Below are 25,138 nucleotides of genomic sequence, written 5' to 3'. Positions count from 1 at the left end.
GAAAAGCATTCTATCTGGCGTGTCAATTCAGAGTATCCAACTTGGGGACAATGTCTCATTGCTGAAGGGAAGTTGAGGGCATACCTTCCACATGGGGCTTTACTTACATGGCTTGCACGGATCGATGACACCTATAGCTGACTAAGGTGAACTAGAGAGAGAACGGTGGCCTGGAAACTGTGTTCTCAGGGCCTAGCCTCCAGACTAACAGTGTACCCCGATTCTAGGCTCCCAACAACGGTGCCCTGGCCTTCACATGTGGGCAAAGTGACAGGTTTATGTTCAGAATGTAGCATTAGGAATATGGTTTCCTCCTCTGTAAATGAAAGGGGATGAGGAGAACACTGCACTTTTAGGAGCTGTTGCCTGAGAAGACGCATGGCAGCAGAGAGCGGCTGTAAAAGTTCGAAATTCGTCTTTGGATGTAAAAGCACACCCATTTGTTTGCAGAGCACACGTGTGGCAGTTATGGCATCCGAAGCTTGTGGGCCGCACTTGGTCTCTGCCTGCGTAGGTATTCTCAGGCCTGGTCCGGATCCAGCATCCCTTGGGCCGTTGTCTGAAGTTAGCTTTTTGTTGAAAATCTGAATCATCATGACAGTTTTGAACAAAAAAAGAAATTACTCAAAACTCCTTTCACAGTAGCTACCATCTCTTTTTATTTTCTAATTTTAAAAGTATTTTTTGTGGCGGGGTGGGGTGGGGTGGAGGCGGCGGGTTGTTTGTTTGTTTTCGTTTTAGCCAGGAGTTGTACTGGCTGAGGCTGGGTTAAATAGTCTCAAAGATGAGGAAGCAGAAACAGTATAACTTCAAAAACTTGCATTTTCAGGCATTATTCCTAGGTCTATAATGTGATTTTTTTTTAGGGTGAAATTTGCACAACACGTTTATAGCACTCTGTGTTGATCATAACTATCTGCCATGCTATACATGATATAATGAACTATAGAGGGATGGTAATTCAGAACATGGCTGCTCTGGCAAGAGATCACATCCAAAGATCTTCTAGGTCTGTGTGATCTGGCTGGAATACAAACATGCCTTTAATCCAGGAGACGGAGGCAAACAGATCTGAGTTCAAGGCCAGCCTGGTATAGATCAAGTTTCAGGTAAAGAAATATGGTGGCACAGACCTTTAATCCCCCCAAAAAAGTAAAGTTAGTTTGTAGAAGGAAGCACCCATGTTTGAAAGTGATGTCTAATTGGGTGGCAGAAAAGGTGACGAATCGGAGAAGATTTGACAGAATAGGATATGCCCAACTCTCATGCGAAGAGAAAGGAAAGGGAAGCTACTTAAGAGGCAGTTTTTCAGAGAGGAGACAGTTTTTACCAGGACAGTAATAGAGAGATGAGCTGCAGAGAGAGAACTCAGGTGAAGATAGAATGAGCTAGAAAATGAGAAGGAGCCACGAGATTAGAGCAGATTGCTGAGTTAGTTTGAGGCCAAGCAGAGCAATCCCAGGTTGAGAGAGAAGCCAGATGGAATAAATAAGCTGGGAGAGGAGTTTGAGCCAGAACAGCTGAGTTGAACCTGCAGCCCAGAGCTCAGTAAGAACAAGTAAGGGTGAGCTTATTAAGCGGTAAGTCTCAGAGGCTGAAAACATCCTAGGTCTAGGTTAGATTGTACAGAGGCTTGAAGCTTCCAGGACTAGGACTAGGTTAGCAGAAGGAGGCAGTAAGCCTCCCATACAACAATTGAGCCAGGAGAATAAAAGTCGCTTTTACAATGAACCCGTACAGTTTCTTGGGCTGGTTGCTTTATTTAATGAGTAAGGCAAGTACTTCAGTGCATATGTTAAATTTAAGTTGTTCTTGAGAATAATAAGCCTGTGCTACATGGGATGTAAGACAGTCCTTGTATAAACCCATCATATATTTTTACGGTTAGTCTTTTGCTTTTATAGTGTGTGGTGGCTACAGAATCTGGGTTTGGTTGGCTTTGGAGAGAATTGTAATATCTGTGATGGATAGAGGCTTATCTTTTTTAAAAAAATCTGTAGTGTGTTAATAAGGAAAAGTGGGGCCATGTCTCTCAGGACCTAGTCCAGATTAGATAAAGCAGTGGCGAGAGGCCAGGCGAACTCTTGCTCTTATAGTTTCACACGAATTGAAAGGAAAAGTTGATATTTGAAAGCTCACTGTCACCTTTGCTTTCTGATTTTTCAAAAATCATATTAGGCTTTAAAATGTTAATTTTATTGTATTTTATATGTATGGGTATTTTACCTATATATATGTCTGTACCATGTATATACGGTGCCCATGGAAACCAGAAAAAGGCGGTGGGACCCTGGAATTGGAGTTACAGATTGTGAGCTGCCACGTGGGTGCTGGGAATTGAACTTGGGTCATCTTCTGGAAGAGCAGCCAGTGCCCTTAATCTCTGAGCCATCCATCCCTCCCGCCCCTGCTGCTCACTTCATGGTGTGAATGTGTCAGACTGCCTCAGTGGGCGAGAAGGAGACTAGGCTGAACACCGAGGATGTTCACCCGTAAGAAGATCAGTCTGAAACAATGCAGGCTCATTTGCATAATCACCCAGCAGTGCTGCTCGAGAGTCACACAGTGGCCTGAGAGGAACAGTGGGTGTCAGTTAAGGAGACTGCTCTCCTGGCTTGCTTTTGCTCAAGCCATTTAACTTTCTTATGCCTCTGTTTCCATAGCTGCAGAGTGAATGGCTTTAACTGCCATCCCCTGATGTTGCTTTTAAGCATCTGTAGTCTGTGGGTTGTCTGAAAATCTCCAGGGAGCCCCCCCCTTAACTTTTAGTGGAAATGGCATGGATAATAAATTGCATGGAATGATTTTTTTCTTGTTATGCTTTAAGTCTCACTCTTTTTGTTGAACTATCTGCAAATATTCTCTAAGATCTTAAGTTTAAACGTTGTGTCCTAGTGTGCCAGTAATTCGATCTATAGCTAAAGTTACATAACCCCTTTAAAGATTTAGTGTTCATTTAAAGATAGATTACAGCATACTAGAAGTATCATGTACCCCATCTGAGGCAACAGCATGAAGCATTAGAAACGATGCCTGTTTTTAAAGTGTAGCAGCTATTGGTTGCTTATTTATGCGTGAGAGTATGTCCCAGAGAGGAGCAGCCTTCTCTCAAAGCTGTGGACAAGCAGCAGAATCTGCCTCTAGCCATGCTAAAAGCAGACTGGACTCTTAAAACTGGTTAAGGGAAAGACGCTTTGCTGGCAGGACACATGAGCACTACAGTCCATTAGTAAGCTTTCTTCTTCTCTATTCCAAATTATTTGCACACAGACAGGAAGAGTGCCTAAGTAAGGAGCCTATATACGTTGCATAGGATCTTATTTTACAAACCCGAATGCCCCCATCAGCTTCAGAAGACAGTGCTCAAGCTGTCTGTGAGAGGAGGCCAGTCACATCGTCCTCTGCCGGGAATGATCCCCACTGCCTTGTGAGTGTAGACTCCTCTGTCTTTATCCCTTGACTGTAGAGGTAGCTTTAGTCACACTGTTGAGTTCCACATGCTCTGGTATGCTATTTATAGAGAGATGCTGTCATCTGCTAGGTATAGTGGTGTGTCTTGCTTTTTTCCCTTGAAACACAGTGTTTCTGTATTGGCACATATCACACACACACAAAAAGAAAACCAGTGTTTCTTATTTTGTTTTACACTTATGTGTGCGGTGCTGATATGTTTTTGTGTTTGTGTGTGTGCCTCTGTGTACACACACACACACACACACACACACACACACCCACACACACACACACACCATGGTGTATGTGTAAAGGCCAGAAGGCAACTTGGGAGAGTGAATTCTTTTTCCTTCCATGTAGTTCAGGGACCAAACGCTGCTTGTCAGACATGGTGGCAGGCATCTCTACCTGATCCACCATCTTGCTAGCCCCAGACACACACACACACACTCACTCTCTCTCTCTCTCTCTCTCTCTCTCTCTCTCTCTCTCTCTCTCTCTCTCTCTCTGTCAAAGGAATATTTTATGATCTCACGTGAGTCAGTTAGCATTCTAGGATTTGTCAGATAACTTGTGTCTGTTGAGCGATACTTGCTTCATCTATCAGACATGTACACCTGTTAATAAGAGCTTGCTTTCTTCTAGCAGGAAATGACCAAAGGGTAAAATAGAGTTGTGGATAGGGGCTGGAAACAACGGGTGTTATACTACCCTCAAATTATAGAAGTGCAAATATTAGCATAGAGAGTGAAGGCACTAAAAATATTTAATATTTTAAAAGGTAAATTTTAAAGATAAAATTGGAAATAAGAAAATAAGGCTTTTTTTCTTGTGATTTTAAAAAGTAGCCTCAAGTTTTCCCATGCTCTGGGACATTTCGCTAATACCTCCCATTTAAATATGCTCCAGGTTTCCCCTGCGATTTACCTTTGTTTGTTGTTTTTGAGGGGATAGTAATTATTTTTTTTCATCTTATTGTTTGAGAATTTTATATACATCACAGTTCCTCCTCCATCCTCTGACCCCTTTCTCATCCCAGCTTTAAAGAAATATATATATTTATTTACTTTTATGTGAGTGCTCTATTAGCATGTACACCTGCATCCAGAAGAGGGCAGTATAGATGGTTGTGAGCCACCATGTGGTTGCTGGGAATTGAACTCATGAGCTCTAGAAGAGCAGACAGGGTTCTCTTAACCTCAGAGCCATCTCTCCAGCCCAATCTTCCCAGTTTTATGTGCTCTGTTTTTAACCCCACTGAGTCCACTTGGCGCTGTGGATATGTGCACGGGTGTAGGACCATCTGCTGGAGCATGGGCAGCCTCCCAGGACTCCATCTCTACCAGAAGTCATCAGCCAGGCGTGGGTTCTGTGGCCCCTTCTCCTGTCCGTGCTGGGATTTTTGTCTGGCTTGGCCTTGTGCAGGCCTTGGACACATGGGCATCATAACTGCCGTGAATGTATGTGCTCTGTCCGGGCAGCACTGTTTCACAGCAGCCCTCCTTAACTTCTGACTTGTGCAATCTTTGCTTCCTCTTCCGTGATGCCCATGGAACCTTGGGAGGAGGGTCTGCCATAGAGATGCTTAATTTAGGGTTTGCATATTGAGTAGTTGTGCCTCCCTGCTGTGACCATCATCTGTTACAAGAGGAAGCTGTGGGTGTGGGTTGAGAGATGCAGTAATCTTCAGATAAGGAGATGAGCACTTAGGAGGATGTTTAATACTGTGCTCACTTACCATAATAACAGGAGTTGGTTCTCCCCTAGGGCCTTTCATCTACCCAGTCACAGGCTCTTAACAGAGTTCTGTTTTGTAGAGTGGGCCTTAAACCCAAGCAGCTTGGTGCTACTTTTGCACTCATTGGCATATCTCTTCTAGGATACTTGCTACTGTAGATTGCAGGGTCCACAGCTAAGTAAGACTGTGGATTGCTTTACCCCCTAAGTTGCTTAGCGTGGATGGCATTTCCAGCACCTGTAGGGATAAAGCTTCCATTGAGCACCAGTTTGGTTCTTCCATGTGCTATGACTCAAGTACATGGTGTCTTTAGCAATAGGGTCTTATCTCTGGAGCATACCAACAGCAATCGCAATGGCGGTGTGTGTGTGTGTGTGTGTGTGTGTGTGTGTGTGTGTGTGTGTGTGTGTGTGTGTGTGTGTCTATGTCTATGGGAGCCCACTGACTAACAAACTCCCCACCACTGGCCTTTTTATTGGATAGCCTATGGAGTTTGGAAGAGACAGTGTACTCCCACTACAGGCTAACTCAATTTGAACTAAAAAAAAAAAAATATATATATATATATACACACACACACACACACACACACACACACACACACACACATATATACATATATATGTATATGCACATATTTCAGGAAGCTTCTGCAACAGTTGGTTTCCTTATGGCTTTTCAAAGGACTTTAGAGTGTTATCTTTCCCCATCTTCCCTCCTCTACCCTGCCTCTCCTCTCTGACCGCTCTCAACCCAACCGTTCCTGTTGCGTTATTCTCCCTCTAGTCTCTGAACTAGTTTACACATTCTCTCTCTTTTCTGCTCTCCGTCTAAAACTATGAACTGGTTCTTCTTACGTGCAAGGCACTAAGTGATGCGGCTAATGCTGGGCTCTAGTGCGAACTAGAGACAGACAGGCCTCATTCTTGGGTCTTCTCGGTTTGAAACTGCCGCGTCCTGTTGTAGAAAAGGGCGCTTTGTGTTAGGAGCAAGAGAGAGCAGTTCAGGATCAAAATCAGACCAAGATCCTATGGGACTCCACATTTTTTTTTTAATCGTCTTTATTTACTTCCTGTGCGCGTGCATGTGTGCTCACGTGCACACACACACACATGTGCCAACAGCAGGTGTGTGTCAGAGGACAACGCCTTTTGCTAGTTGGTTCTTTTCCTTCCACCATTGTGGGGCTTGAGGATGGAGCTCAGCCCTTGAAGCAAATGTGTGTGCCTCCCAGGGACCGCCCCGGCCACTTGCTGGACGTTCTGAGCACTATGAGTTTAGATATGCCGAGCATGGAAGTGTTTAGGGAGTTTTAGGTAGGTGGCAAGGAGCCTGGTGCTTCATTTTAAATCCACAGTCTGGCTGCTGTCTGGGGAGTAGATTGTGTGGACCAAGAACAGAAGTAGGCGCAGATTTAGGGCCATGTCACTGGTTCAGATGGGGACTGAGGGGTCATATGACTTGTTGCTAATTACTTCCTTGGAATGAGCTGCTGTGATGGAAGCCACTAATGGTGTTTCCTTTTGAGCCCAGTGGGTTCTGTTTGACCTTATCTTCCTGAGTTAGGTTGTTTGGTACACTGGCCATTCCCTCCTAGAAGCGGTCCCCTGTCTTGGCTTCCGACTTAGCTAATTAATTAAACCTATGCCTCAGATCTTTCACTTGTGAAATGGAGATGGTGTTGTCCCAATTGTTCATACAATGTTTTAATTATGAAATGAAAAAGCTATATGTGTGTGTGTGTGTGTGTGTGTGTGTGTGTGTGTGTGTGTGTGTTGGTTTGAATGTGGACACTCCCACTCATGTAGGCTCATGTATTTGAATGCTTGGTCCCCAGTAGGTAGAAGAGTTTGGGAAGGGTTAAGACTTGTGTGTGGCCTTGGTGCAGAAGGTGTGTCACTGGGAGGCAGACTTTGAGGTTTCAAAAGCCCACACCATTCCCAGTGTCTCTCAGCTACTGTTCCAGTGCCACGCCTGCCTGCCTACAGCCATGCTCTCCACTGCGATGGTCATGGACTCCTCTGGAACCATGTGCTTCCAAATTAAGTGCTTTCTTTTATAAGCTGCCTTGGTCGTGGTGTAGCTAGGACAGGGTTTCTTTCACACCGACTACGCAGTAAGTGTTACTATAGGCATGGTCACCTTGGCTATTCTGGAAGTACGCTTTTTGACTTCTCTCCTTTGTCTAGCGCCCCCCTTCTCTACTGTCTTTTTAGAATAGCTGTCCTTAAGCTGGGCGTGGTGGCGCACGCCTTTAATCCCAGCACTCGGGAGGCAGAGGCAGGCGGATTGCTGTGAGTTCGAGGCCAGCCTGGTCTACAAAGTGAGTCCAGGATGGCCAAGGCTACACAGAGAAATCCTGTCTCAAAAAACCAAAAAAAGAAAAAAAAAGAAAAAAAAAAAGAATAGCTGTCCTTGAGTCTACCTATCAGGTTCTCCATAAACAATCTTCTCTACTTCTTGGCTTCGGTTCCCTTTGCATTTGGCTCACTACTCTCTTCCCTGTCCCCCCCAACTCCCCCTCAATCTCACCCCCACCCCAGCTCATGCCTCTCTATCAGCCCAGTCCCCTTCCTTCTGTGCCATCACTGGACGGGTAACCTCGCCTTGGGCACCCTGATCATATCAAAACCAGGCCTTCTTTTTCCACCTGAACTTTGGCCTCCTCCTTATTTCCCAGATGAGTGAAGGCGGTTGCCATTTGCACTGCTGCTTGAGCGGGACTGTGGGCCTCCTGCTTTAAACTATCTCACACTGACAACAGAGCTTTGCCTACACCGCTGCCCTTGAATCAGTGTCTACCTTTGTTTGGCCCTGTGTAACTCTACCCATTTTCATTTTTTTGTCGTATTCAAATCTAAATCTTACTATCTGATAATAATAATTTCATTAGTTTCTTTCTTTCTTTCACACATTTTTTACATTTTTATACTTATATCATCTTCTCATCCGTCAGCTTCAGCCACATATTCCTTTATAACCTTCACTGAGTGACATTTAATCTTAGCTCCAGAGGTCACAGTTCATCCTTTTCTTTGTTTGGAACCCTTCCTCCCTCCCTCCCTCCCTCCCTCCCTCCCTTCCTTCCTTCCTTCCTTCCTTCCTTCTTCCCTCCCTCTTCCTCCTCCTCCTCCACCCTCTTCTCCTCCTCCTTACATGCACTGAATGAGTGTGCTTACTTTCAGCCACATCCCTGGCCACTGAATACTATTTCCTTGTTTGATTTTTTTATATGTGTGGGTCTGTGCGCCCCTTTCCGCCTCAGTGTGACTCTTCGTAACCTTAGCTTCCACAGTACTGACATGTAAGCTGCCAGGAACCGTGCTGTCTTGCTTTACTTCCAGCATCTTCCGTAGCTGTCAAGTAGAACAAGGAGTGAATGCAACAGCAGCTCCTCCAGTTTGGGGATGAGAGCACTCCTGAGTTTGGTGTGCGTTCGTCTTTCAGGCTTACAGGGGAGAACAGAAAGCCTAGGCCTTCTGTGGCTTTACTTTCAAAGGCGCAGACGGTGGATGGAGAGGAGGGGAACAGCATCACGCTGAACTGAGCTCTAGAAAGGAGGTGTTGTCTCGCTGTTGGGGTGCCTTGCTTTTGATTGGAGCACTACCCAGCAGGACCCCCAGGACCTCCCAGGTTTGGCTGTCACTTTTCAGGGTCAGCATGCAGGTACTTTCTTAGTCCTCTTGTGAGCCGGCAGCCAGTGTCAGAACCTGCCAGGATTATGTACCGAATTGAGCCAGTGCACATTGGTACTTTGCGCACCTGCTGGCCTAGTTGCATTCTGGGCTTTCTTTCTTTGCCTCTTAGAACCCCTGGAGGAAGAGGGAATGTTCTGGGCTCACGCACACATGGAGGAACAGTGATCCCTGTGACGTGAGCTGGGATAACAGTGATCCCTGTGACACGAGCTGGGATTTGGCCTTTTCTTACACACTTCCTCTTTGCACTTTATCCAGCAGGAGCTTTTTAGGAGACCCTCATTTGTGTTGTTTTAAGGGCGGATGCAGGCTTTCCTGTTTTTATATTCTGTTCTCCACTCAGGTGGCAGTGACAAGTTTGTCTATGTGAGCTCTTCTGAACAGTCCTGCTTTCCTTTCATTGGTGCCTGTGTGTACCGAAAGAAAGAAAGAAAGCATCTTTTCTCTCTTACTCCTTTTCAAAACCCTTCTGTGCCATTTTCTTATTTTGTAACTCTATATGAGTCACTGCTTTTACTAAGCTCGCTAACATCATTTTTATTTTTACGTCATGGACATAACCAATGGGCTTTGGTTCTATGAGTTCACGTTTTCGTGATGGTTTCCCTCCCTGAACTCACTTATTGTAGCGTGTTTTTGTTGTTACATTTGCCTTTATCTTTCACAGGGCTTAGTTTAGTTTCCCTGGCTGTAAAAATACCACAAACCTCACCCAATCTAACTCTTACGTTAAAAGTGCGACAGTTTCAACCCTTCTATATGGGAGGATGTAGCAATATCTTTTCTGTCCTACTTTTATTAGTTAAAGAGGAGCCTGTAGTTGAGAGTGATTATTTTTGCATTATCGCTGTTTTCATACTGCATTCTCCTTATAAGGATTATTTTCATCTGAGCATGCAGCATTCATCGTGCTTCCTGGTCACCATCTGTCTCAGGCAGCATTCTGTTGCTGTGAAGAGACACCATGACCATGACAACTCTTCTAGAGCAGACATGGGGCTGGAGAGGGAGCTGAGAGCCCTGTGATTGGATTCACATAGCATGAGAGAAACACCAGGCCTGCTCTGAGCATTTGAAAACCCGAAGCCCACCTCCAATGACACACTTCCCCCAACAAGGCCACGCCTACTGTAACAAGGCCACACCTACTGTAACAAGGCCACGCCTACTGTAACAAGGCCACGCCTACTGTAACAAGGCCACACCTACTGTAACAAGGCCACACCTCCTAACGGTACGGCTCCCTGGTGACCAAGCATTCAAACCTATGAGCCTATGAGTACCACGCTTATTTAAACCACCTTTTAAATTTTATCAACCTTCAATGTATTAAAGATACTTTGGCTTATATATAACCCATAACCTAGAGTCTATCCTTGAGCTGATTTATTTTTAAACAAGGAAATATATTTGTATTTGTTTTCTAAGACTGAAGGAATTCAATAAAAACTATCATATCCCTTGCAAAACATTTGACTAAGAAGATGATCAAAAGACACAATAAGGAGATTGGAACATTCTTATTGTATAAGATGACTGCAAAGGTATTATCCAAAATAACGAGTCACTAGCATTTTGTGCAGAAGAGGGGCCTTGGACAATGGGATTTCCTGGTACTTCCATGAAAAATTACTGTTAGTCTCAAGGTTATAAGTGCTGGGAATTCGCGATCTCAGGTGGTGTAGATAATTCTCAGGGTCATGTGCAAAATTAGTTTTAAGTCCTTGAATACTTTATCTTTGAATGACAGTGAGTAACATTGTAACTCTAACTTACAACCTCAGCTGGAGTTGATAAGTGCTGCTCAGCTCTTTGATTTTTGCATGCGTCAAGTTGGGCCGCTCTGAGTTGACCGAAACAATTGATCGCAAAATTTGAAGTTTTGCTTTGTGTCAAAGATAATACATTTCATAAGGTCACTGAGGCACACTTCTTGAAGTGGAGAGAGCATCCTTGTGAAGTTCAGTGTTAGTGGTCCCCTCTTTCTATATCCCGAACTAAGTTGAATCCTGTAGTGCTACAACTTTCTGCTCTCCCTCCTCCACCCCTCCCCTTCCTCCTTTTTGTTTTCAGTTTGTTTGTTTGTTTAGCTGGTGTACACTGGCTGCCTTCTAAGAGCTAGGCACTGAGTGAGGCGCTAGAAATAGCAAAGGATAAGAGAATTTGTGGCGTGTGGCATGTACTCGAGTACACTGAGGGCTGAACTTCTACAAGCAGCAAAAGAAACGACTCTGGCCGGCCTTGAAGTGGGACAGACACGTGGCTGAACTTTTCATGGCGTTGTTAGTGAGTCTCGGAGGACGTGAAGTAGGGTTTGCGCATGGGCAGAGTGAAGTAGTGTTTGCGCATGGGCAAAATCAGTACACGGGGCGTGTGCAGTGGGCATCAGAGCAGATGTGAAGGGGATCCGATTAGACATGAAAGCTGGCTGTTCGTTGCCCATTCTAGGTGAGAAGTAGAAAGAAAAGGGTGCATCTTGGGAATGCGATGGTAACGCAGTTGCCGTCAGTTTAGTGTTGCGTGAACGGCAATGGCTGAACAAGGAAACCAGGTTGTGGATTTAGTGATGGGTAGATCCGAAATATAAAAAAGAATCTTGAGTTGGTGAAGAAAGAAAGAAATGAGCCGAGTTTTGTTTTGAGACAGGGTCTTACCCTGTACACCAGTCTGGCCAGGTACTAAGGTAGCCCAGGCTACACACACGGTATGTTTTTCGTATGTGAATTTTATCTTTATAAAAAATTTGCAAGTGGTTATTAGTGCAAGGGCACTAAGCAGTCCCTTTCAACTTCACCTGTCTGTCTCATTCTCCTGAAGCTGTTTCAAGTCATTTTTTTTTGATGCTTGCTTCTATAATTTTAATACAGTCATAGCAATATGTATTAACTTTTCAAATTGGGTAATATCCAGATATGAAAGACGCGTGTTCCTCTCCCCTCGCTTCAGTGTGCTGCCTACTATTGTTCACCAGTCGGCTGGTTCTGTGACCTCACTGCTGGAGTGTTTACTCGTCAGGTCAGCGTTTGATAGCCCACGGGCCTGCTGTGGGAGAGAGCGATACAGCAGAGCCACCCACGGAACGCAGAAGCGCCAGGTCAAACTTGGCAGCCATCTTTGCTCCGAGGCCTCTTTGGGTTGCCTTCTCCATCAAGTCGCTTCAGTTTGGGGGCTCACGCATGCGTACGACCTGTTACGATGTCCCAGGAGGGGTGAAGACACTGAAAGCAAGTGACTTTGCCTTTAAAGTTCCATTGCAAGATCACACGGCTTTTCCACACTCACTCACTTTCCCACGGTTCAGCCTCATGTTCCGATCCAGCTGCCAGGGAGGCCAGGACACGTGACCGTATGTTGAGCGAACATTCCGGCAGGAGGGAGGGTGTTCTATTCTGCAGAGAGGATGGTTTTAGAGTCATTTCACAGTCAGGTTGGTGTCTCCGCTGTACTTCACAAGATGAAGCTTCTGATGCTCGCGGGCTTTCTTCTGATTTCTCTTCTGCCTTTCTTTGCTGTCACCGCCTTTTCCCTTTGGTGTGTGAGGCTGTTGGTGTTTACAGTGTGTGCAGGAATAGTCAAGTATCTGTCCACAGGTGATTTTTAAACGCTTATATTGTTACAATGTGTGTGTGTGTGTTGTGTATGTAGGTGTTCCTGTGTGTGTGTGTGGTACGTGTCTGTGTGTAAGTTTGTGTGTGCTGTATATGTGTCTGTGTGGGAATGTGTATATTGTGTGTGATGTGTGAGTGATGGTGTGTATGTGTTTCTGGTGTGTGTGTGTGTGAGAATGTGGGGGAGATGTGGTGTGATTGTGTGCTGTGTGTGTATTGTATGTTGTCATTATTGTTGCTGCTGCTGCTTTACTTTTAGATTAAAAAAAGTCGCTGTGATTGCTTTAGCTTAGGGCTGGAGCAGCTAAATTATTTTGGTATCATCATGGCAAATTGTGTTTTTTTTTTTTTTTTCTTTTTTTTCTTGTATTTATTGCTTGATTAGAAGAAGAGCATTGTGTCTGTATGGGCTTGTGTGCAGGCTACGACTTGTTGACTCAGTAAGAGGCTGCAGCAGATTGGTTAGTGCCCAGAGAGCAGCTAGTCACTTTGGGATGAAGACATTCATTCATTCATTCAGTCAGTCATTCATTCATTCCTTTTTCATCACAAGTTACTCAGCTTTGCCAATAAGGGGCTACATTGCCTTCTGAAGGATTGGGAAGTTAACTCTGTGTGGTCAGACTGAACAGGCCAAGAGGAGAGTCTTTTTTTTTTTTCTGCGCATTAAGAGTTGCTTTGGGATATTTAGTGATGGGGTGACTAATGGGAGAGCTGCTGTAGGCTGTCCGCGTTGTTTCCATGAACTTGACCGTTGAGCCTCTCATCTTTCTAGAGATGGTTTTTAAAGTTGGTACAGTAATCTTTATCACCAGGGCTCCTGTCTTTGGGAATTAAAAACATATATTTATCATTTGAAATTACGTGTGTATGGGTAGGTGCACATGAATGCAGGTGCTCACGGAGGCCGGGGGTGTCTGAATGCCGCGGAGGGGCTGGCGTTACGTTATGACATGGCTGTTGGGAACTGAATCTGGCTTCTCTAGACAAACACTACACACTGTTCCAAAGCAACCCTGCAGCCTTCATTCACCTCAGCAGCCAAGAGGCTTGGAAACTGCACCTCTATCATTCCTGCTGCTAATGTAGTGACTGGAACTTGTCACACTGCCTTATTCTGCCACCAGGGGGCAGGAGCAGGAATCGTATTTCTAGTGTGGGAAGTGGAGAAATAGCAGCTACCTCAGGGAAACACACTCTCTCTCTCTCTCTCTCTCTCTCTCTCTCTCTCTCTCTGAAAGTTCAGATGCTTGATTCTGGTTATCATTTGTATTGATGTGCAATGCACACGTGCAAATACTTAAATAATATGAAGTAGATTATAAGGTTAAAGATTATGAGGCTATAAAACTATATGGAGGCACCTGCAAATAAAGGCGCACAGTGCAAACACAAGCTGCTACTACTGTTATCTAGAAGATGGCGCACTGGAGCTTTGAGCAAGGTCAGCTTGAGAGCCTTGTAGCTGTCTATCAAACTGTGGGCATCTATCTAGAAGGTCAAGGTTAAGTGTGAAAGGTCCATAATAGAGCAAGTGAGCAGGTGAGAGACCCACAGGACCACACCTGGAGCATCATTACTTTGGGGATCAAAAGGAAATAGTGAAGAGAGAGAGAGAGAGAGAGAGAGAGAGACAGACACGCAGTTTCTGCAAAGGGAGGAAGAAAATGAGAATCAGAAAATGAAGGGAGATCAGCCATACAAGAGGCTGCCGGGAGGCTCTGTGCTTCGGGTCTGTGGGGTCTGTAGTATTAACTAAGAGGTGCCATGTGCAGGCTGGGCGGTGGTGGCACATGCCTTTAATCCCAGCACTCAGGAGGCAGAGGCAAGCGGATCGCTGTGAGCTCGAGGCCAGCCTGGTCTAATGAAGTGAGTCCAGGACAGCCAAGGCTACACAGAAGAAACCCTGTCTTGGAAAAAAAAAAAAAAAAAAAAGAAAGAAAAGAAAAGAAAAGAAAAAGATATCATGTGTTCCTCCAATGAACCATATCACAAGCCCTGTGTTTACAGAGGAGACTTGCAAAACTCAGAGTAAAGCTCCTCGTGTGGCCAGTGAGGGTTTTAGTGTGAGCTCAAGCAGCAGAAAAGAATAACAAGAAACAGGAAGAAGAAACAAAGCTAGGACTAAACCAGGCCCAGTGTTACAGGCCTGTAACCTCAGTTCTACAGGAGGCTGAGGGGCACAAGCTCAAGGCCTGCCTGGGCTATCGACTGTAATAAAGGCCAGCAAGACCTCATTTCAAGTAAAAAGTAACAAAAATGCCTGGTGGGGACACTTGGTGATAGAGTGCCTGCCTACAAGATGTGGGGGCCTAAGTTCAGTGCCCAGTCCCCGTTTTTGTTTTTGTTTTTTTTTTTTTTGCATAATAATCGAATTGGTATATGTGGGTTTTTCTGTCTTCTCAGTGATTTTTACGTATGAAGAAAAGTAGCTTGGCATCCAAGTTCAGATCTCTAAAACCCATGTAAAAAGAAAAAAAAAAATGTAGCCGAAATACATATAGAAAGTAGAACATATAAGCTGTGACAAAAGTGGCCATATTAGGATAGTGCGTGGGTGTGCTTTGCACTGTGGTAGAAAGATGTTTTAAGCTTACCTAATTTTAACTTGAAAACAGTTTGGAAGACCCAGGCTTCTTCAGAGCCAGCCTTCCCATCTCTGCTTAGCATAAGTGCCTCCATCACTACCCAACGCGCTGCTGACTTCACAGGAGCTGCTGCCCGCCCGCTCACTCAGCAAGTAACACTTGAGCATAAAGTGCGTGTCAGGCCCCATGCTGATGAGAACAGTGGACTTTATACAGCAGGCATTTTAATTAGTGCCTTTGAGATGCGGACCTATGGTGAAGTGAAATGAAATGAGAAAAGTAGTGACACAGGCAGAGCACTTTCTGTCCAAAAAACCAACCAATCAACCAGTCTTTGTTTTAAGATTGCTGTCCTGGTTCCCGCCCGTCAACACACAGTCTCTTTCTGGAGACCGTGGGGGAGAGCTGAGTGTTAGGTGTTATACGTTGTCCTTGACAACATTCAGATTTGTCACTGGCTTTTGTACTATGGGGAAGGCATTTTACTAGCCCGTGAAAACCACTGATGTGTACATCCCTTTGCATTTGCTGGAGAGGAGATCCGACCTTTAGGGTTGACACTTTTAAGTCCATGGGCACAGTCAGCTTTGCCTGGAACTAATTACCAGCTTGGTGAGTTCTCCGGATGCCCTTGTGGTGCTCTCTCTTTGGTAGTACACTGTTCAACTTCAGGACAAAAAAGGGGGAAGGGAGAGTTGGGAAGGAGCCACACCAAAGCCACTGGCAAAACTGACTTCAGCCATGATTTGGATGGAGTAGAGGAGGAAAGTAGAAACATTTGAAAGTTGTAGAGTGTTTGAATTATCTTTGAGTTTTAAATGAAGATGTTTTCCAGCACCCTAAGGCTTTGCATCACAGGCACTGCCAGCAATTATACACGTGTAATGGATTTTAACTCCTTTTAAGCACTGCTAGTGAGGGACCTGGCAGAGACAGCATTGGAGGTGATGGGCTCTGAGCGTCCAGTCCTCAGTAGCTCGGTCCTTTACGTCGTGTCTCCTGCCCTCCAGTAAGCAAATGAATGCTTGGCTCTTACGTGTCGGGTGTTGGGATACAAAAATGGAAAAGATCCTCTCCCCTGCCCTTAAGAGTTAATTTAGAAGAGAAAGGATGAAAACAGATCAGTATCCCGAAAACTGTCCAGGAGAGGTGACAACACACGGGGCCCTCCGAAGGGTCTTGTATTGGAAAAGCTAAGCTACGACCAGTCGGTGTTGGAGGTTGTAGCGAAGAGCCATGACTTGCGAAGAAGACCAGGAGGAAGAAGGCAACTCTGGGCTTGTCTGGGGGAAATGGGGAGCAGCTGACCCTGCAGGACTGTAGGGTGGGCTGAGATGTGGTTAGAGAGAGAGAAAAAAGAAGGCATGGAGTTGGATGGGTGGGGAGGTGGGAAGGCTCTGAGAGGAGATGAGAGAGAGGAAACCAGGATCAGAACGTACTGCTGCAAATTTATTTTTAATACAATTTTTCTAACTTGGGTAATCTTAAACATGGCAAATATTTGATAGCCAACTTTTTCTGAACCACACATACCACATACTAAGAGTTGTTAGAGGTACTTTTAGCTAATTGGATTTATCTAATGGCTATTTTAGACTGGAGGGAACAAAGATAGGTGACTTGTCCACGACCATACAAGGAATTACAGGCGCTGCCAGTGTGGCACCACAGCTTGCGTACATCCACAGTGACGGCCATCTTCCTGGGAATGGATTATGGTTTTTTTTTTTTTTTACATCTACTCTCAATGTTTGTTTTTATTGCAAGCAGGAACATACACACTTGCCCTCTCTTCCCCCACAACTCCAGCTGTGTTCTTGTATACACCAGAGGCACATTTCTCGGGGGTCCCCTTGTTTGATGGGGCTAAGCTCTGCACCCAGACACAGGCAGCATTTTTTTTTTTTAGAACCGTCTTTCAATCTACCGTCAGATAACATACCCCCGTGTTACTGTACACTTCACAAGCATTCCGTGAACTCTCCTGCTTTTTCTAACGTCCTTGTGAGCATTAATGTAACTAGGGCCATATCAGTTTCCAACCAATCAAAGGCGTTGTTTGTGAGATTTATAAGTGGGTCACACCACAGGTTGTGCTCCCTCGTTCTGTGGCATGAAAAGGCTAGGTGTGTCTGACAGCCATTCCATCAGTTGCTTCACTCTGTTGGTGCGGAGTGTAGCGCTTCAAGAGTCAACTCTAAAAACCCAAACCAAAACAGTTTAAACCCCCCCAAACTGGGCAAAACCAGTTTGCCACTAGATGGAGCTCTGGCTATTTGGGTAGGAAAAAAAGGCCAGTAAGGAGGAACCGCAGTCACGTTGAGCCCGGCAGTCCTTGGCTTTTAATTGTAGAAGGCATCTTTGTTCCTTGCCTGACCTGCGGAGTGACGTCACTGCCTTTCTTCCTGTGTGCTGGCTTTGACACAAGCCAGATGGCCACAGTGATCCGTAGGCGCCCAGGCTGCCTGGTACAGCGGTCGATGAAACAGACTAGGAGGACGTTTTATGGTCAGCTGCGGGAGCACAGAAAGGCCGCGGCTTTGCTAAGTAATAACATTTACCCGCGCATACTTTATTCCTCATGGGGAAGGAAAAAAAAAAAAAAAGAAAAGAAAAGAAACAAAACTACGTTTTTATTTATGGCGTTGTGAGGTATAGACCTTTGATCTTTTATTAGCCGGTAGTCTGCTACAGAGGCATGCAGTTTTTTTGCCCTGCTCTGCAGTCACTCGTGAAAATGACATGTTTATTTCTGTCTAACGGTCCTCTCAGGCCCCGCACTGTGACTCTTACCTAACCCCCTTCCTCCCCTTTACCTCCAGTTAGTAACGCAGAAATGTTTTAGTTTTGTAGTGAGTTTAGTTTGGGGAAGTCAGAGTTCAGGCAATGTTAATGCGAGCAGATTTTGGCCAGATATACTCCAGAGCAATTTGGTCAAATATATTACTGTTTATTACATGTTTGCTCTGCAAGGGGACCAGGGGAGTCCAGGAGAAGACTTTCATTTTGGGGTGGGCACTGGAGGTGGTGGCAGCGAGGAAACAAATGAGACATTAATGTCAGTTCCATTTTTGGGCATTTGGCAGTTGAAGTTACTTAATGTGGTGATTTTAAATAAAACACCAGAAATTGATAATCACTAAGTGCTCTCCACTTTTCATTTGAAGTTAATATGCACCAATCACAACAGTGCATGTGATGAAAACCCCAGGAGCTGTACTTTTGTCTAAAGTTTAGCATCATATAGTTTTGAGATTCCTCTATGAGATTCATCTCCAAAGACGTTGGTAAAATAGTTTGTGCCCTTTTCAAAGCTGGGCCGTGAGTACTACTCACAGAGTTTTATGGAGGAAGTATAAATCACGCAGTTGAATGCTCCCTATGCTATATTCAGATTTAACAGTATGTGGAGTCTCGGAGTTGTCCTTAGCTGTTTGTTTGTTTGTTGTCTTAAAGCACAAGTCTTATATGAGGCCATGCTCTGGCGCTGCTGTCTAACAAGCGGCTCTTCGCGCTTTTCCACACTGCATTTGCTTTGTGTCCTTGGACTGTTGAGCCTCGGTTTTTTCCTCACATACATATTGGGGATTAAACCTGCCTCCTTGGTGTCCTGCAAGAGCTAATGGTAGCAGCGAACGTCAGCTTGCTGTCTGGAAATGAGGCACTGGCGGTTTATTTATTAACACCCTGCATATGCTTAGCCCTAGAGAAACCCAGAGCATCGGATGCTCAGTAAATGTGCCTAGCGTTTGTGACGTTTTAATTCGTTGTTTTTCATTTTATTTTCTCTCTATCTCTTTTTTTTTTCTCCTACTCAGCTTTTGCCCCTGTCTTTGCCTCTAGGTTTGTCGCTGAGGATATCACAGTGATGTCTGCATTCAACCTGCTGCACTTGGTGACAAAGAGCCAGCCAGTGGCCCTGCGAGCCTGTGGGCTGCCCTCAGGTTGCTACTTGTTACTGTCCACACTCGGGCCCTGGGCTGAGTGGGCGTGTCTGCTGTAGGAACTAGTGCTCCACCATGTTGTACTAAACTTTATGTCTTTTATTTGGACCCCAGTTTGAAGACAGAAATTGGTTACAAAACGTCACTCTACTCTGAATAGCATTCATTTTCATAGTCCTTCCAGGGTTGGACACACTGTCCAGTCCCTTTGCCCAGCATACACTTGTCACTAGTGTGTCACGCCATCTTCTCATCCTCTGGTGCACACATCTGCAAGTCATAGCGCACACGAGGGCCTGGCAGACTCAAGGAGAAGCCGCCCCAGGTCATACAAGTAGAGCATTCGCCCTCTCAAAGGGGTCGCCGCACTTCTCACTCCACATGTGGCTGCTCCTTCAGAAAAAAAGTTAGAACAGGCGATTTTAAGGTAGCTGTGCTACTTATATTGTATTTAAGAAGAAAATATTTTTCTTATTTAACAAGAGCCAAATAGAGCTAATATATTTCAAACTGGTTCATAAATTAGAACCACTATACTTTTTTTTTTTAAATGTGACTTTAAGCATTTAAACCAATGAGGCATATAAGTTCAGAATTTCACTGTGTCTGTATCATTAAAGTTAATATTTTAATTCTATTATAAAATTCACGATGGTCAAATGTTTTATTTCAGTGAATATGATCATTAATATTATTTATATTCCCATTACTGTATATATCTTTATTAATATATTGGGTAGAGAGTTTAACTGTGCTATTAAATATTTACCAAGAATTAAATGCATCTCTTAAACAGTGAAAGTACAATGATAAACAAGACTGAGTTGATTGGTTCTTAACAAGCAGGGGATAGAAATAAAACTGCATGAGTCCCTGTAGCCATATGATAACATGAGGCTGGACCGGACATGTCGGCGCCTTGGGTAGCACAGGAGCTGAGCACAGCGATCCCATCAGTTATCTGTAGGGAAATGAGTTTTGGAAGGGAAGTGTAAGAGGGCTCCACCGAAGGACAAGGTACTTGAACTGGATGGTAAACCGTGAGCTGCAGTTCACCTCATGACCAGGAGGGGCGCTCTCTCCAGCATGCAAGATCGCCCCAGCGAAAACGTGAAGACAGAAAAGAGCAGTGTCTGGCCAGGAAGTATAGGCTGTTTGTGTGGGTAGCAAGAGAAGGCAAGGGCAGGTGGAAGAGGTGAGGAAGGAAATCTAGGCACATGCTGTGACGGATGTGTTCCAGGGGGCCTAAGTTGTCTCTGGCAACTTCAAGTGGCCAGGTAAGCCACTTGTAAAAAAAGTAGACTTTTGTCTGTGACAACTCATGAGTAAATGCAGCTTAAAGCACAGAGTCGTCCCCCACCCACCCCCACACTCTTTTGTCACTATTCCTCCCTGCCCTTGCATATCACGCACTGACCTCATGGCATATATCAGAGGAATTTGAGGCTGTGTGCCTTGAAAACGACGATTACAGTACAAGTGAAAAGATGGGGGTAGACTACAGGGAGACGAGGGCTGTAGAACAAAAGGGCCACCGGTTGTGTTGTGTCTGGTCGTGATTGGAAACCCCATACCGCAGCCTTCCTGCCGTGTGGAAGTTTCTCGTCGCTGTAGATGTGTGCAGCAAGTGCATTACACACATATAGCTGAGGTTCCTACTTTCCCACTGTAAATCCTGCTGTGGGGGAAAGCACCGTACATAGCTGTGTAAGGTGTGCTTTCTGTCCACAGTGGAGACTGTGAATCCCTTAAAATATAACAGGATGGTAAAGTGTCCCATAGTGACATTGTGTAATTGAAGCACAAACAGATTTAACTTTTGATAATGAGACGATTAGGAGACCAATTCAAAACCGGCAAGGAGCAAACCAAACCAGCAACAGTGCGTAGCAAGCAGTTCTAGATTCAGACGGGCCCGGACTGGAGTCTCACTGATTGAGTGTCTAGATGTCTTAGCTCCCTTACTTTAAAAGGTTCCACCCACAATGGTTGCTATGAGAATTAAACAGGCTAACAAAAAAAGGCTTAGGGCACTGCCTGACACAGAGTAAGTACCATGGATCATTTTACTAGGTCCACTACAAAAATCCGTATATTTATATCCATTTGGATGTATGTTTTTCCACGAAACTGGGCTTTAAACATATTTAAGTATCTATCTAATATATAAATGTTTCATTTACTTTTAATAGGAACCACAAACACATGTCGTTTGAGAAATACCTATCTCAATCTACTTTTTAAAATACCATAGATTCATTTACGTATGCATGTATACAATGGTGTGCCACTGTGCATCTCTGGATGACAGGTGACAACTTACGGGTGTCATTCTCTCCACCATATGGCTCCTGGGGAGTGAACTCAGGTCGTCAGCCTTGGCTGCACGGTCCCTTAGCGGCTGAGCCGTCTTGCCGGCCCCTCAACCTATTGTTTGATCTGTTTATTTTATGTATATATTGTTCAGCACAGGACTTCAAGTTCTGTAGACACAAGTCTCTTTTATTCCTGCCATCCAATATTGACAGAAGCCCAGAGAAACTCTTTATCTTCCGTCCCTAGGACTTATAGATGCGTTTTACCTGCAAATGAATTGATTAGAATATTCCTCATATCCCTGACTTTCAAGGGACATTAGTGTTTGAAGTCCAATGAATTTGTTATCCATTTCTCTAATGGGGTCTTACTCTCAGACACAGAAATGCTGAGGAACCTGTTAGATTTGGCAACAATGATACAAACTATTTGAACTTTCAAATTTAAAAATATAATTAAAATGGGACCTCTAACCTTTATTATTTGGATCAAAGAGGAAAAGAGGGCAAAGAGTGAGACATAGGGAATTAAGATGAAAACTTCATTTCTTGCTTTAAATTTATGTTCCTTGGCCTAAACCCATTATAGCAGAAATGTCTGTAAATCAGAGATGTTGCTTCCTTATCCCCACTAATTTTTAATACTGAATAATAATTCAATATTGAATAACAAATTAATTTTGAAGAATAATTTAATATTAAATTGTGAAGTGATTTTGAATAATAATTCAATGTGAAATAACTCTGAAACTGAAAGGAAAAATAATAATTGGGACAGGCTTCTACTGATTGTAACTGAGCTGGCCTTCATGAAGGCTGTATCTTAGAAGTGATTTATCATTTTTCAGCTCTGGCTTGCCTTTCTTCTTATTTTTCAATAAAGCACAATTTTAACTTAGAGCTTATTAGAGCATCTGAGTTATGGTTCACTCATGTTTGCCATTAAAGGTAATTTTTTTCTCACTCAGAGTTTCTTGGTAATTTCCTACAACAGTTTCCTGTATCACAAAGCACTCTGGGACAGGAGCAGAAACTCTGACCGTAGTTCTGTCATTAGCGTGTGTGACCCTGAACACATGTGTGAACTTCTCCAGATTTCATTTTCTTTTTCTTAAAAATGAAGAAATAAAATTAGGTCATCTGCCCCTTCCCAGAATTCTGTGGGCTTCTCCTCCTCCCACCTCCCTTTTCCCTCTTTCTTCTTCCTCCTCCTCCCCCCTCCCTTCCTCCTCCTCCTCCCCCCTCCTCCTTCTCCTCCTCTTCCTCCTCCTTCTCCTCCTCCTCCTCCTCCTCCTCCTCCTCCTCCTCCTCCTCCTTCTTCTTCTTCTTCTTCTTCTTCTTCTTCTTCTTCTTCAGTACAGTTTTAACTTTTGGCTTGAGGTCAATTAAATTTCAAACTTCAGTATTAATTAATGCTCCAGATTTACAGGAAAGTGTGCTAGGTGGTGCTTGAGCACTGTGATCCCTGGTTACTAAATCAAGACAAAAGAATTGCTTGAGGAAGGATCAGACAGCAAAATCCAATACACAGCTTTAATACCAGAGAGCACTAGGTGTTAGGGTATCTTAGATCAGATACCATGGGAGTTTTTAGCCAACTAGAGATGCTGGTCTTGATAGGTTTTTATAGTGATAAGTGACACCTTAACACCATGTATATACCAGCATACAGTTGCGACTTCTGCATCGCCTCATGGACATGGTTAGCAAGCCTCTGCGACTATTAGGTCATTTGCAAAGATGTTATATCATAATGTTCTAATGAATAAATTAGAACCCCCAAGGACACATTCTGCAAACGGGGTTTGAAATACATAGATCATCCTGTGCATGAGCAGAACTCTATGAGCCAGGGACTTGTGATTCCAGAACATGACACAGTGTCTGGTGGTTTGTAAGTATTTCTTAAGCGAATAATAAACATCTGGAAAGTTTATATGTATATGAGGTCATAACTATAACAAAGAGTAGGGACTCATTTGAGATTGCTGTATATGGGAAGATTAAAAGTAAAGTTTATAGCTTATGGGCCTACCAAATTTATTTTCAAAAAGCAATTTATTCTCATTATATTTTTACAATACAGTGGATGTCTTAGATATAGACCATAGTATTTTCAGCTAAATATCAAAAATGACAACACACAAATTAACTGTGTATATATCTAGAGTTTCTTTATTTTTTCTCTCAAATAAATTGAGTTTGTTGGTATATTATCTGTTTGATATGAACAAGTAGACCTTATCTTTACTCTGAGAACTAAGGACTCTACTCATTTAATCACTTCTGTGGAGCAAGTTAGTATGTTTGTACTTTAATTTATCTGGTTTTTTTTTTTTTTGAAACAGGGTTTCTCTGTGTAGCCTTGACTGTCCTGCACTCGCTTTGTTGACCAGGCTGGCCTTGAACTCAAAGCGATCCACCTGCCTCTGCCTCCCAAGTGCTGGGATTAAAGGCGTGCAGCCCTCATGCTGAGCTAATTTATCCCTTTTAAACAGAGTTTACTACAGATGTGCACAGCAGCGTCTCTGTAAGTAAAAAGCGCTATTTTCAACTAAGACTGTCAATAGTCCACTAGTAGCAACTGATGCTCTCATCTACTTAAAAAGAAGCAGCTCGCTCACTGGGACAAGTGCGCTTTCCATGTGAGTGTTGAGGAACCCTGGTAGCATATGCACCCCCGCCCCCATGGATCTTTGATAGCCCCTGTGGCCTTCCAGAAGAGAGCAGGTTTGTGAACACAGTGCTTTAGTAGTTTCAAGTTTCCAACTGTTAGGTCTTCTGAAACTCTTCGGGGGTGGCTCTGTGAGTACAGTTCAGAGCCTCTTCTCAGACAGATATGAAACCAATATGAAGTGGAGCAGGGTACAGTAGTTCTTGGTTCTCTATTAGTGTCACCAGTGGAGTTCCACCTTGTGTGCTCCCCATTTTTACATATTCACCCCACCTAGCTTTTTTATTATATTAACATTTTAATATATTAACATACTGTGTGTGTGTGTATGTGTGTGTGTGTACACAATTCTACAGACTTGATGCTACATGCTATGTATACCAATAGGCCAGGAGTTTTTGTTTTTAGGAGAAATAACCTTAAAAACAGATACAGATTTCAACATAGTGCACAAAAGCATTAGAGTGGAGTGATCGGTATGCCTGCTGCCCAGTAGGTGGCGCTGGCTTCACACTCCTGCATGGCTTGTGCCGCAGTGTTAGCATTGAACACATAGGTGCCTTGTAAAAATCTGGAAGTATGTGAAGAATACCCGGTTAAGAACATACAGGTTTTCAACCCACACTTTTTCACGCCTATACGACGTCCTGACAGTATATGTAGAGAGACAAGCTTTTCTGTTTTCAACAGGACTCCAACTCCCTTTGCTTGGATATTTCTTGGAAATGCCTTTCGTATGTAGACTTTCTACAAACTAAAACAAGTGTTCATAAATTAACTTATCTTGTACCAAATAGCTGATTTAGCAGTAATTTATAGCTTCATATGCAGCTAAATTTTCTGCAGCAGACCACCCAAGAATTAAAGAAAATTAGACATTTTGTTTTGCCGTGTTTTGGATTTTTTATAGAATCTTGAAATGTTATTAGTTAAATATGTTGAATGTCAAACATGGATCAGTTTTTGCATGAATGAAATATTTTAGAAAACTAGAAAAATTATATTATAAATGTTGGTTAATGAGCCCATTACTAAGTTATATGTTTTCAAAACAAAATATTTTAGTAGCTTTATGATATATTAAAGCTTGAGTTAACACCAGAACATTGCTATCTAGTAT

At 43.7% G+C, this 25,138-nt stretch overlaps 1 protein-coding gene across 2 annotated transcripts in view; it reads left to right on the top strand.

Annotated features, from left to right (window-relative positions):
- The window catches only part of Msrb3 (methionine sulfoxide reductase B3), a 120,177-nt gene that overhangs the window by 6,037 nt on the left and 89,002 nt on the right, over positions 1-25,138 (top strand). The window contains exon 2 of one of the 2 annotated variants that reach the window (XM_051170902.1): positions 18,929-19,029. The exons of the other annotated variant lie outside the window; for it this stretch is intronic. Within the exon in view, the coding sequence (XP_051026859.1) occupies positions 18,954-19,029 (76 nt within the window). The 5' untranslated portion in view covers positions 18,929-18,953. The remainder of the gene's footprint in view (positions 1-18,928; positions 19,030-25,138) is intronic. 2 annotated transcript variants of the gene reach the window in all.

Source organism: Acomys russatus, chromosome 28 (assembly GCF_903995435.1).
Source record: "Acomys russatus chromosome 28, mAcoRus1.1, whole genome shotgun sequence".
In the NCBI taxonomy this organism is placed as follows: domain Eukaryota; kingdom Metazoa; phylum Chordata; class Mammalia; order Rodentia; family Muridae; genus Acomys; species Acomys russatus.
The sequence above is the reverse complement of the archived record's forward strand: the minus strand, read 5'-3'. Positions and strand labels throughout refer to the sequence as shown.